At 56.9% G+C, this 12881-nt stretch overlaps 1 protein-coding gene across 1 annotated transcript; it reads right to left on the bottom strand.

Moving 5' to 3' along the window:
• Nucleotides 1-5041: 5041 nt before the first annotated feature.
• Nucleotides 5042-7167, bottom strand: EXOSC5 (exosome component 5). The gene is made up of 6 exons (XM_030968934.1): nt 7041-7167; nt 6383-6496; nt 5673-5794; nt 5453-5593; nt 5292-5381; nt 5042-5206 (listed from the first exon to the last, which is right to left on the bottom strand). Exons 1-6 carry the CDS (start codon nt 7144-7146, stop codon nt 5114-5116), a joined length of 666 nt encoding a protein of 221 aa, XP_030824794.1. The 5' UTR covers nt 7147-7167; the 3' UTR covers nt 5042-5113.
• Nucleotides 7168-12881: the final 5714 nt, after the last annotated feature.

The raw sequence follows: 12881 nt of genomic DNA, 5'->3' as shown, positions 1-12881 counted from the left end.
GAAATGGAGAATGTAAACCCTCCCCACCCCTCCGAATTGCTACAATTTTAAATTAAGGGGCTCTCAGGCAAAGATATGGGAGCAGGAAATAACAGTTCTTTAATAGGGAAGAAATAAAAAGAATAAAATAAACAATACAGTCCACTGGAACAACACTGACAGTGTCAGAACCCAACCTGACACCCTGTTGGTCAGGGTGTTGGTGGTAGTCCGATTGAAAATGTGGCTGCAGTCCTCTGAAGTATCAGGTGTGGTTCTGTTGGAGCAAGGGGGTTCTGTAGAGAAGGACGTAGTCTTCCTCTGAAGATCCAAGAGGAAAAGGTAGCTGCTGTTCCTCTGGGGAATCTCGTGGAGAACAAAACTGAACTGCAATTTCAGAATCTCGGAGTATATGGGGTAGCAGTGCTTGGCTCCTCCCTCTGGGCAGAGCATCTCACAATGGGATGTTATAGTTCTTATCAGTCATGCACTGATATTCAATAGTCTATTATCAGCGGAGGTCCCCTCCCGAGCAAGGTGTGAATGTGGTCATTCAAAGAGAGAGATAAGGCAAACTGCTCACTTGACAAGGTAATCAGCCATACAGATGGTAATGGAAAACATCTTGCATGCAATCTTCAACAGGGCTATGCAAAAGCAATTTGTAATTATTTCTTACCACTTGGGAGATGTGGATTTAAGACGTGATTTTGTTTGTCTGGAAAATATTGAACACCTCTGCTGTGTAAATATTTAACTGCTGTCTGTGAGGAGGCCGCATTGTGCTGGGCAGTGCCAGAGAGTCCAGTTTGGCAGCCCGGGAGGGTGCAGGGGCACAGGGCTGCTCTCAGAATCTCCGCTGGTCACAGTGACCCTGAGATACCTACAAGCTTCTTTTTCCCAGCCCGGCAGTCGAAGAAGGAGTCAGGACTTTTCTGTTCTCGATCTCAACATTGTTTATTGTTTCTTATCTATAAAATTCTTTCTCTGACCCACCGAGGTCTGTCCAGCAGGTCTGGTTGAGGCACACTGCTCACCTCAGAGGTGTTGTTATCTTTTTATACTAAAAACTACGTGTACAATATTTACAGTGACTTCCCAATACCTGTCACCTATGTTAGACAGTGAGCTTCTACTCTAAACCAGTCTAAAAGTGCCAACATCACCCAGAAGATGGAGGCCAAGAAGAAGAAGGAGAAAGGCTGGGCATGCCCAGATTCTTCCATCTTGCCTCCTGAACCTCCATTCTAAAAACCCCAAAAAATCTATCTTTCACCCCGTGACAAACTATTATTCTACTTAAACTTTCTTGACTTGGAATCCTTCATATAAAGGCTGGTAATTGTTTTTTCCAAGGGCTAAATCAAAGGCACAGGGGTCTGGGGCTCTGTGCCAAGGTCTCTGAGCCCCTTGGGCAGGGGCTTGAGCCCTCCAGGGCAGCCAGAGGAATTTCCTGGGTTCCAACAATCTGCAGAAGCGCGAGCTGTTCCCTTTGGTCACATCCTGCAGCCCCCAGGTGCTGGGGAACAACAGGCACCCTGCAGTTCTGTGCCTGTCCCGGGCAGGCTGACCACGGGCAGCACTGTCCGCTCCCGCTGCCAGGCCAGGCTGGCCATGCACAGGGGGCTGAGCCCTTGTCCTGGAGCGTGCCCCCTGCTCCACTCCAGCCCCAGGGTGCCCTCCCGGGACAGGTGACCCCAGCTGCTGCTGGCTGTGTTCCTCAGCCTGCCTGCTGCTGAATCACACCACAGCTAACCCTGTGCCCAGGTGCAGCACGGTGCCTGTGTCCTGCTCTGCTTCACGGGGCCTGCCTTAAAATTCCTGTGCACTCAGGGCACCAGGGACGGTGTCCTGAGCACAGGGACAGGTGTCCTGTGACCAGCCAGCCTGCTGAGCCAGCACTGCCCACCGGGGCTGCAGGCACCACGTTCCCTCTCCAGGCCTGTGCTCTGAACCAGGGGCTGAGGGTACAGCAGATTTTTCTGCTGGTTAGAAACTTGACCTCGACTCTCCAGTGAGTGGAGTAATGCAGTAAGTCCTGGTGCAGGGTGTGTGAGAGGACACAGTGGCACTGTGAGACTCAAGGTGCTGAAGGCGGTCAGGACATGAGGGCCCCCAGGCTGGTAATGATGCTCGTGTGGGGTGTTCCAGACCCCCAGAGCAGGACAGTCAGGTGGGTGAAGCAGAGACCACTCTGAGCACCTCAGTCCCACAGCTTCTCAGTCAGGATTCCAAACTCAGCTCCCTTCACGCAGTTTTTGGGCAGTCCCAGTATTGACTCTCCCTTTGCACACTCATGCCCAGAACTTGCAGTCCCTTAGAGCTGTTGGCTGTGCAGAGAAAGCAGTGTTCTCAAAAAAGCAGGATGTCCAATCCTTGTGGGGGTACCAGTTGTGGGTCTCTCTGGGTCTGGATTGAAGGCATTGAGGTGGGAGTTCATGTTCAGACTCAGGTGTTTATTATTTCTAATCAGTAAAACAGTCTCACTGCTGTGAGTTGGGCAGCTTTTCACTAGAAGGCACAAAATGGCCAACAATGTCTTGTTCCAAGGGCTTTTAAGAGTAAACTATCCAATTAAGAGCTGACACCTGGATTATTTCCCTTTTAACCCAGTAACTGATCCCACAGAGCCCCCAATGCAGACTTTTCTGCCCAATTACAAAATGCCACCCAAACCCATGGAGAAGGAGGAAGAAGAAACATGAAGAAGAAACCCAGGATGACACCCTGTGCCCTCCATCTTGCTGCCATCCACTAAACAGACTAAAAACCCCAAAACCTCAATTTCTCACCCAGTGACACACCTGCACTGCTCTCTATAATCTATTCCACACTTCTGTGGGTTCCAGTCTGTCTTGAAGTCTGGGAAACTTTCTCCATGGATGAGGGTCAGAGTCAGTGCTGCCCTGGGGGTCAGGGCACCCCAGAGCAGACAGAGAAATATTCCCTGTGTGCCCTGGGTTTCCACAACTCTCAATTTCCCAGCCGTGTCTGTGGCTGCTGGGTTTTGGAGCACCCCTGGCAGGGTGTGCCCGCCCTGCTCTGCCTGTTCCCCGTGCAGGGTGAGCCCTGGAGCCTTCCCTGGCTGCTCCGGCCCCAGTGCAGGCTGTCCCTCCTTCCTGTCAGAGACAGCTGCTCACTGTGAAAAGTTAAACAGGTTGATTAAACCTTAACAAAAGCACAGCAAAGGACTCCGTAAGGAAAAAGCTGCAGCGCTGGAGCTGCCCCTCGTGCACACCACATGGCCAGCTCCTCTTCAAGATGGATGCTCAGTGTCTTATACCCCTGGGGTTGCACCAGCCAGCCCTGGCCCCTCCCAAAGTCTGTCAGTCACTTTTCTTCTGTGCCATTTATCAGTGCAGACTGCTTTGTAACTGCATTGGAGCTCAGGTGTTGCCATGCTGCACCCCCTGAGCACCCCCAAGCTTTTCCATTCCCACCTGCCCCAGGTAAGGGAAACCTGTGCAGCTTCTTGTACCTGTCCTGGACAGCCCAGGCTGTCTGACGGCAGCAACACAGGGGGGAAAGGGAACTGTGGGAGAACAGAGGACATCTAAACTACAATAACATAACTGTGCATCACTAAAGCTTTTCTTAATATTCACACAATAGTTATCTTTTAATTGCAAGAACCAATCACCTCATTATCCGTCTATAATGTGAAAAATGCGTATTTTATGATTGGCTTTTGACAAATATTACAATGAATATTGTATGTGTTGTGTTAGAAACTGATGCTATATTAATTCTCTTACGTACTGTGTTAAATATAGTTTTAGGTTATATCAAAATGTTAAAATAGAAACTATGCTATGTAGGATACTTTTTTAAAGAAAGGACTAGCAGCCACAGGACACCTGAATCTATCAGAGAAAGAGAATTTATTGCCCCATTATCAGGAGAAACGAACTTCTTCCTGCCTCACTCAGCCCTGAAGGCGCTGTCAGGATTGAGAGGAAGAAGCTGACACTGCCCAGACAGAATCCTGTGTTTAAATGGAATTTATGCATCATGGATGAGGTGTATGAATATGCAACAGGCTGTTGTTTTTAAGGGTTAATCCTCTGTTAACATGGGTCCTTTTTTGGGCTTATTTTGCCCAGAAAAGGTTCCCGGACTATCTGTAACTCTTTGTTTTTATTGTCCCATATTGTCCTAATCCAAATTGTCCAAATTATTATTAGTCTAATTGTATTACTATATTTATAACCACTTTATTACTATTAAAGTTTTAAAATTTTAAGAACAAGCGATTGGCGTTTGTCACAGCTTTCCTTAGCGTGTACAATAACTTTTATTGCGCGGGGCTTGGCAGCTCTGTCACGGCCCCACAGCCCCGTTCGTCACCCCTCACAGCTGCCCCGGTGCCGCCCGTGGGCAGCCCCAAGCCCACGGAACCCCACTACTGCCCCCCGTTATTGCCCCTACACCCCCACGGAACCCCGATAGCCCGGCCACAGCCCCCGTTACTGCTGACCGCGGCTGCCTCTCACACCCCGCTATTGCCCCCGTTATTGCCCCCCACCCCCAGTGCCCCCCGTTAGTGCCCCCTACATCCGCATTGATTCTTCTCGACTCCATCACCTCCCCATCCCTCAACCACTGCGCATGCGCGGCCACAAGCGCCAGCACCGCCCCGCCCACCACGTGGTCCAGCCCAACGCTGCCTCCCCATTGGTCGCGGTGACACAAGCCCCGCCCAGGAAGGCACGGGGTCGACACGACGCGGCGCCGCCATACTCGGAAGGTCGCCAGCTGCGCCGCCATCTTGGGTGCACCGGGACTGTGTGGCGGGAGCGCGGCACCCCGGAGCCGCCATGTTGGGTGCCCCAGCACATGTGTGGCACCCTGGGGCTGCCATGTTGGGTGTGCCTGCACATGTGTGGCACCCCAGATTCGCCATGTTGGGTGTCCCACTAGGCCCCTGCCCATGCCCTGCCCGTGTGCCCCACTCCAGGGCTCTCAAGAGCCAGCAGGCCCTGGGACACGTATCCCCAGGAGTGTCCCAGTGTGTGCCCCCCTCAGGAGGCCCTGTGGCACAGGATGGACTCAGGAGGCAGAGTGGAGGGAAAAGGGTCCTTTACTGAGGGCTGGGGGCCCAGGCCAGTCCAGCTGCCCGCAGGGTGTCCCCGGCTCAGTTCTTGGAGTAGCGGCGGCGCACGGAGTCGCGGTAGAACTGGAAGATAGTGCTGGCTGCACGCTGGGCCGCGGCCAGGCACTGCTGCATCTACACAGACCGGGGAGAAGGCTGGCTGTGAGGGGCCCCCTGTGAGGGAATCCCGCACCCCAAACCTCCCCGGGGAGCCCCTCACCTCCTCCACAGAGCAGCTGCCCTTGGTGGTGGCCATCAGCACCTTCCTGTCGCTGCTGGCGATGGCGAAGGTGAGGACGGCGCGTGCCTCCTGCGGGGACAGCAGTCAGGAGGGCTGGGGGGCACACCCAGAGCAGGGCCCCCCGCCCACGCAGGGCTCACCTGCTCCTGTCGGGCCGTGGGGTCCAGCAGGATGGCGCCGTCGGGCTGCAGGGCGCAGGTGACCCCGCAGAAGAGGGCGGCCAGGGGCAGCCCCGCATCCAGCAGCGCCATGCAGGCAGCGTTCAGGCAGCACGACAGCAGCTGGGCGTGTCAAGGGACCCACAGCAGCAAGAGCTCCCGTCTCCCCTGCCCCCAGGCCGCCCCACGGAGGGAAGGATACGGAGCCGGCGTCGCTGAGCACCTGCAGCACCAGGGAGATGGCGGTGCGCGGGTGCAGCACGCCCAGCAGCACGGCCTCGCACGTCTGCCGCAGCAGCTGCTCCCGGCTGCGCTCCAGCACGCCTGCACAGCGGGCAGCCTGTCAGCTGGCACCCAAAGCCCCTGCCCTGGCAGCCTGGGGCACCTGGGGCCCAGCAGAGGAGGTGTAACCCCAGCCCCGGGCGGGCAGGGAGCTCACCGCGTGCCCAGCCTGGGCAGAGCCAGCCCGGCTCCCCGGGGCTGCCCGGGGCAGCGCAGCAGCCCCGCACACGGAGCTCCCTGCCGGGGACACCCGGGGCCAGGGACACCCGGGGCCGCCAGCACGGCGGGGACAGTGCCAGGAGAAGGGACAGACTGCTGGGGACAGCTGGGCTGGGCACAGGGCAGGGCAGGGAGCCCCGGGCACGGCAGGGACAGAGCCAGCTGGCCCTGGGCAGTGACAGCAGCCAGGGGCTCGTTACCAGCAGCAGGGAGGGCACTAATTACCCACAGAACCGGGGCACTGCAGTGCCTGTGATTGGTAAAACGTGTCAGTAGAGAAGGGTTTGGTTGTGCTGCAGCTGTGGGTTTGCCACCCAGCAAAACTGAAATAAAGGCTTGTAAATAAACCAAATATCTCGAGTGTGGGGGAGGAACCTGGACTGGGACAGGGACAGGATAGCGGGTCCCCACCTGGCAGCCCCACCTTGGGGCGCAGCAGCACCTCCAGCGCCGCCCGGTCCGGCAGCTCCTTGCTGATCTTGGCCTCTGCAGGACCGTAGAGCCCGGCCAGCACCGAGGTGTCACCTGGGCACACAGAGAGCAGAGCTCAGGGGAGGAGGCCGCTCCCGGCAATGGGAGCCCCCGGCACCCTGCGGGAAGGGTGGGAATGGGACTTGGCAAGGGGAGCAGGGGAGCCCCGGGACATGCAGCGAGGGAGCTCTGTGAGGCACAGGAGGCTTGGGACAGGCGGCACTACAGACACTGCGAGAAGGGCTGGGAAAGAGCGAGGAGCCCCGGGAAGCAGAGCCGGGATGAGCTGGGAAGGAAAGCTCGGGAGGGGAAGGCTGGGAAAAGAAGCCCCGGTAAGGAAAAAAGGAGAGCTCCGGTGAGCAGAGCCCCTCAGACCCCACGGGAAGCGAAGGAAGGGAAGGGAAGGGAAGGGAAGGGAAGGGAAGGGAAGGGAAGGGAAGGGAAGGGAAGGGAAGGGAAGGGAAGGGAAGCCTCGGGGAGCGGAGGCCCACAGACCCTGTGGGAAAATAAGGGAAGGCAAGGGAAGACCCCAGGAAGCGCAGTGCCACAGACTCAGGGAGAAGGGATGGGAAGCCCCGGGGAGCGCAGCCGCACAGACCCTGCAGGAAGGCGGCCGAGCCGTCGGGCCGCGAGAGCAGCCCCAGCTCGCAGGAGAAGGGCCGCAGCCGGCACTGCCCGTCCGCCACCTCCATCTCCACCGCCATCACGCCGTTCCGCCGCTTCCGCCGCCGCTTCCGCTTCCGGGCCGAGCGGCAGCCAATCAGCGCCAGGCGGCGCGACAGCCAATCAGCGCCGGGCGTCGCGCTGGGCCGCGCCCCTCGTTACAGGGGGCCGGGCCGGCAACGGAGGGAGGGACGACCCCGGGGAACAGCCCGGGGACAGCGGGGACAGCCCGGGGACAGGGAGAGCGGAGACAACGGGGACAGCCCGAGCTCACGGAGAGCAGGGACAGCGGGGCCGCTATGCCTGCGAGGGGCCCTGAGGAGCCCGGGCCGCGGGGACAGCCGGGGCCGGGCCGAGCCGAGCTCCCCCGGCCGGGCAGGGTCCGGCGGGAGTTGGGCCGTTCGGAACAGACACCGTCAGCCCGCGGATCTGCAGAGCTCGCTGCTGATCCGTTCTCCATGGCCTTTGAAACCGCCTCCGGGCTGTGTTCTGGGATCCTGCAGAGGGCCATGGATGTGCCTGTCCCAGGCTCCGGGGCTGTGGGACGCGGGGCAGGGAGCCCCTGGTTGCTGTGAGGGGCCGTGCGCTGGGCTCGGGCTGGGGCTGCCCACAGCACACGGGAACGGCCCGCGGCATCGCGACCCTTCTCTGTTCAATGCTGGCACACGGAGCCTGGCCATCGGAACGGCCCCAGTAGAACGGGGAGACTGTGTCACAGAAATGGCACAATTTTATTTCCTCCTTAGTTTCCTCCTCCTGATCCTCAAAGGGCGCCGGGATTTGCGGGCCCTCCTCCCCTCAGAGCGCCGGGTGACCCGGGGCCGGGCCGGGGGCCGGCGGCTGCTGTCCCGGCGGGGCGCGGAGGGGCCCGGGACCAGCGCGTCCTCCTGCGGCCCGCCCGGGGGCCCGGCGCTGCTCGGGGCCGCCGCGGGGCCGCTCCTGCCCGGCGGGGCCGGGCGCGGCCGGGGAAGGCCGGGCCCAGCCCCGCGTTCAGGCCGGCCGGGCCGCTGCCCCAGGCCGGGCCCTGCGGGGTCCGGGGCCAGGCCGGGGGTCCCGCCCGGCGAGGAGGGCCCGGCGCTGGCCGCGGGGCTCTGGGCCTCGTCCGGGCCGTCCTGCGGGGCCGGCGGCGAGCGCCGCCGCAGCCAGGCCTCCCTGCAGCCGTGCACGGCCACGTGGACGAGGCCGCGGATCAGCGGCGCGGTGTAGTCGCCCAGGTAGCTCTGCAGCATGTGCGTGAGCTCGGCCCTGTCCGGGCCGCAGATGCACAGCGTGGCCAGCGCGATGGTCTCCACCTGCCGCGCCTCCCACCAGTGCGGCCCGTAGATGGTGTCCAGGCTGTGCCGCAGCCAGGGCCGCACGGGCTCCAGCAGCCGCTCCTGGCCCTGCAGCAGCTCTGCCCACAGCTCCACCGGGAACTCCTCCTCGGCCTCTGCGCCCGCCGGCTCAGCCGGGGCCAGCGCTGCCCGCGGGGCGGCCGGCCCGGTGTAGACCAGGCGGAACAGGGCGCTGGCGGGCCCAGCCCGCGGGCCGCGGCGGTGCTGCGGCCGGGCTCAGCAGGCACTGCAGGAAATCGTTGCGGCCCAGCACGGAGAAGCGGGCGCTGAGCACGGGGCTGGCGCACAGCGGGCACGTGGCGCTGCCGGCCGTGTGGCGCAGCAGGCAGCCCAGGCAGAACTGGTGGCCGCAGGGCACGGCGGCCGTGTCGCCCTCCACGCTGTGGCACACCGGGCAGTTCCAGTCCGTCTGCGTGGCCTTGCTGGCGGCGGCGGGGCTGCGGGGAGGTACAAGGACAGCACGCTCCCCATGGCTGGCACCGGCCGAGGTGCTGGGCCCGCAGCTGCTCTTGGGGGTCTTGAAGGTCTCTTCCAGCCTCGGCGATTCTGGGATTCTGTAGTGCTTCCAGAGCATGTCACACACTGCGGAATGGAGAGAGGCCGTGGGCGCTGTGCTATGAGTAGAAAAGTTGCCCATTTTTTTAAAAGGTTGCAGAGTTCACATGTTGGGCCAGTTGCTGCCAGGGTGGATTTCTAACCCTGTTTGTTGTTGTAATCACCTGTTGTTAATAGTTTTTCGTTAACTACCTGTTGTTGATGGTTGGGAATTCCTCTTTTTTGTCGAGTAAAGCCCTGCTGCTTCCTGGAGAATGGCAGGCCAGGCGGGATGGTGAAGAGGAGGGGACAACATTTGGCATGCAAATGAAAAAACCCCTCACCAAACCTAGCAAAAACCCCTAAAAACAACGAGCCAACACGGAAATAAGGCATCAAAGTGATGCCTAGAGGTGAGGAACAGAATCCAGTATCCGCTAAGACCCTTTTTTACCCCTCACCCTAACCTAAAAAGATGTCAGCTGGACAGAGGAGCCCGAATGTCAAACTGAAAAACTGGGAATCTCTTGGTACTCTCGTGAGTACAGAAGCCCCAGCTCTGTCCGCAGACCAGCAGACAAAGCTGCATTTTCCCTTCTCCTCCGTGCCATTCCTGGGAGCAGTGGTAGCAAGCGCTTGACCTGTCGGTTTTCCCCACCTGAGCCGATTTTTAATCAAGGCATTAAAAAGGAGCAAGGTCTCCTGCCTTATTTATTTCACACTGGCTGGGGCATGCAGGGCAGGAAGAAAGGCCCAGGCCCTGGAGGACACCCTCGCTGCTCCCCCAGCCCCAGCCCGCCTGTGGGGAGCATCCCCACGGGGCTCACCTGCGGTGCTGCAAGCGCCAGGCAGGGCTCGGGACGCGGGCAGGGAATCCCAGTGTCAGCCCACGGCTCCAGGAGACGCCTGGCTCCACTCCCCAGGCCCCAGAGCCTCGCTTGGCAGCAGCCCAGGCTGGAGCCACGCTGGCCCTGCCAGTGCCCAGCGCAGTCAGGGAGGGATGTGACATCACAACACAGCCCCCAGGGATGTCACAGACACTTGGTTTGTCACCCTCCACCAGCAGGTGACTGTGACCGTGTTCACAGGGGCTTAGGATGAGGGAGGAGATGAGGATCTGATTTCATGTTTCAGAAGGCTTGATTTATTGTTTTATGATATATATTACATTAAAACTATACTAAAAGAATAGAAGAAAGGATTTCATCAGAAGGCTAGCTAAGAATTGAAAAAGAAGGAATGATAACAAAAGCTTCTGTCTCGGACAGAGAGTCTGAGCCAGCTGAGTGTGATTGGCCATTAATTAAAAACAACCACATGAGACCAATCACAGATGCACCTGTTGCATTCCACAGCAGCAGATAACCATTGTTTACATTCTGTTCTTGAAGCCTCTCAGCTTCTCAAGAGGAAAAATCCTAAAGAAAGCATTTTTCATAAAAGATGTCTGTGACAGGTGACATCACAACAGGACACTGGTCCCCACAGCATCAGGGGAAGAAGGAAAATACTGCTTCTTGTGTTTAACTGTTGTGTTCCCCTGCTGCTCTCAGCCACCTGCATCTGTGTCTGTGTGTCCTGTCCCTAACCCTGGCCGAGGTGCCCAGTGAGGGGCAGCCCCGAGCCCACCCCCAGTCACAGCTTCACATGGAGACAGGGCTGGCTGCTCACTGTGGTATTTTCTGACAAATCCCTCCGCCAGGATTTCTTCTCCAGGGAAGCTGAGAAGCCTCAGAAAAGAATGGAAATAATAATTATCTGATTGCTTTGGAATGCGGTCTGGAGATCGTTTACCAACAGGTGCATCTTTGATTGGTTTCATGTGAATTGTTTTAACTTAATGACCAATCACCATCAGCTGTGTCAGACTCTGAGTCAGGGAAGAGCTTTCATTATCATTCTTGTTAAGCCTTCTGATGTATCCTTTCTCTTTTTCTTTAGTATAGTTTTAGTATAGCATCATATCATATAATATATAATATCAATCATATATATATCATATCATATATCATATCATATCATATATCATATATCATATCATAATAAATCCACCTTTTGAGAACATGGAGTCAAATTCTCATCTCTCGCCTCGTCCTGGGGACCTCACGAACACTACACTGGCTGGTTCCAGTGTGAGCCACGGGGCTCCCCAAAGGCACCCAGAGCAGTGTCAGCTCTCTGATCACACCCAGAAAGCACAGGCACCCTTCCTTCTGGGGATGCTCCTAAATCACAGACTCACAGCATGAGCCAGGTTGGCAAAGACCTTTGGGAGGACCATCAAGTCCCAGCTATAACCCAGCAGCTCCTCATCAGCTAAACCATGGCACTGAGTGCCACATCCAGGCTCTGTTAAACCCCTCCAGGGCCAGTGACCCCACACCTCCCCATGGGTTGGGCAGCCCATGCCAGTGCCCAACCCTCTTTCAGTGGAGAATTTTTTCCTGATGTCCAGCCTGGCCTTCCCCTGGTGCAGCTCAGGCTGTGCCCTCTGGTTCTGCCCGTGTCACCTGGGAGCAGAGCCCAGCCCCACCTGGGCACAGCCACCTTTCAGGAGCTGCAGAGGGTGAGGAGGTGTCCCCTGAGCCTCCTCTTCTGCAGGATAAACAGCCGCAGATCCCTGAGCTGCTCCCCCCAGGAGCTGTGCTCCAGAGCCCTCCCCAGCCTTGCTGCCCTTCTCTGGACACGCTCCAGCCCGTCCATGTCCTCCCTAAATTGGGGGACTCAGAACTGCACACAGCACCCGAGGTGTGGCCTCACCAGTGCTGAGCACAGGGGAAGAATCCCTGCCCTGCTCCTGCTGGCCACACCATTCCTGATCCAGGCCAGGAGCCATTGCCCTTCCTGGCCACCTGGGTGTCAAGAACATATTTTATGAAAAATCCTTCCATTAGGATCTTTTCTCCTGAGAAGCTGGGAACCTTCAGCTTCTCCCTGTTTTGCTGCTTTGAAATGTGATTTGGAGAACTGTTTACCCAGCATGTGCAATAGTTTTTACTTTATGACCAATGACAGCCACCTGTGTTGAGGCTGGGAGCAGTCACAAAATTTTATCATTCTTTTCTTTCCTTTGCTAGCCTTCTGATGAAATGCTTTCTTTTTTTTTTTTTTTTGCTATAGTTTTAGTATATAATTTTCTTTCAATATAATATATATAAAATAATAAACCAGCCTTCTGAAACATGGAGTCAAGATTGTCATCTCCTCCCTCATCCTGGGACCCCTGCGAACACCACCGCACCTGGGCACAGTGCTGGCTTCTGCTCAACCCCTGCTGGCCAGCACCCCCAGGTCCTGTTGTGGGATCCTCAGAATCAGAGGGTTTTGGGAAAGCTGCAAAAGGCAGGCCTCAGAGACAGCAGAACTGGGATTGGAGCTAAGCACCAGCCATGAGATTGATTGGTCAGCAGAAAAATTATGTAAAAACTAGAAAAGCAAGGACAAATAGAGCAATGGTGTGTGTATCAATACTTGTCTAGAATAACTCTCTAAGCTACAGAAAGTTTATCTAGCAAGATATTAGGAAGGTTGAAGCTTAATAATGGAGCTCTGTGTGTTGTGTTTGAAGGCCCACAAGCAGGTATTGCATTTGAAATAAGCAAGCATTGTTTAACCACAGGTACCTGTGCTTATAGTGGTTGGACAGAACTACTGTCAATATAGAACAGATACTGTACAGATATAAATACTGTCAGTGTGCTTTTGCCTTGTGTGATTGGGCAAAAAACTCATCAAGTGAGTTGTGCCATTGAGTTCTGTGTCTGCTGCCTGGGATGTGAGCTGCTGGCAGCTTCCCATTGTCATCACCATGGAATGAGAGTGATGCTGGAAAATCAAACAGCTCAAGGCACCTTCCCTGCAGCCCTGTCCTGTTTGGGATTTGTACACAGACCCTGGCTGGTGATACC

This window comes from Camarhynchus parvulus, chromosome Z (genome assembly GCF_901933205.1).
Source record: "Camarhynchus parvulus chromosome Z, STF_HiC, whole genome shotgun sequence".
Classification (NCBI taxonomy): Eukaryota; Metazoa; Chordata; class Aves; order Passeriformes; family Thraupidae; genus Camarhynchus; species Camarhynchus parvulus.
Note: the sequence above shows the minus strand (reverse complement) of the source record. Positions and strands in the feature narration are given on the sequence as shown.

What these genes read in the sequence shown, in the direction of transcription:
- EXOSC5 (XM_030968934.1), bottom strand. Translation starts at nt 7,146, where the DNA reads ATGGCGGTGGAGATGGAGGTGGCGGACGGGCAGTGCCGGCTGCGGCCC. An exon ending in TGCTCAGCGACGCCGGCTCC is followed by an intron (nt 5,594 to 5,672) that starts GTATCCTTCCCT and finishes TGACACGCCCAG; the next exon opens with CTGCTGTCGTGCTGCCTGAA. An exon ending in GCAGCTGCTCTGTGGAGGAG is followed by an intron (nt 5,207 to 5,291) that starts GTGAGGGGCTCC and finishes CGGTCTGTGTAG; the next exon opens with ATGCAGCAGTGCCTGGCCGC.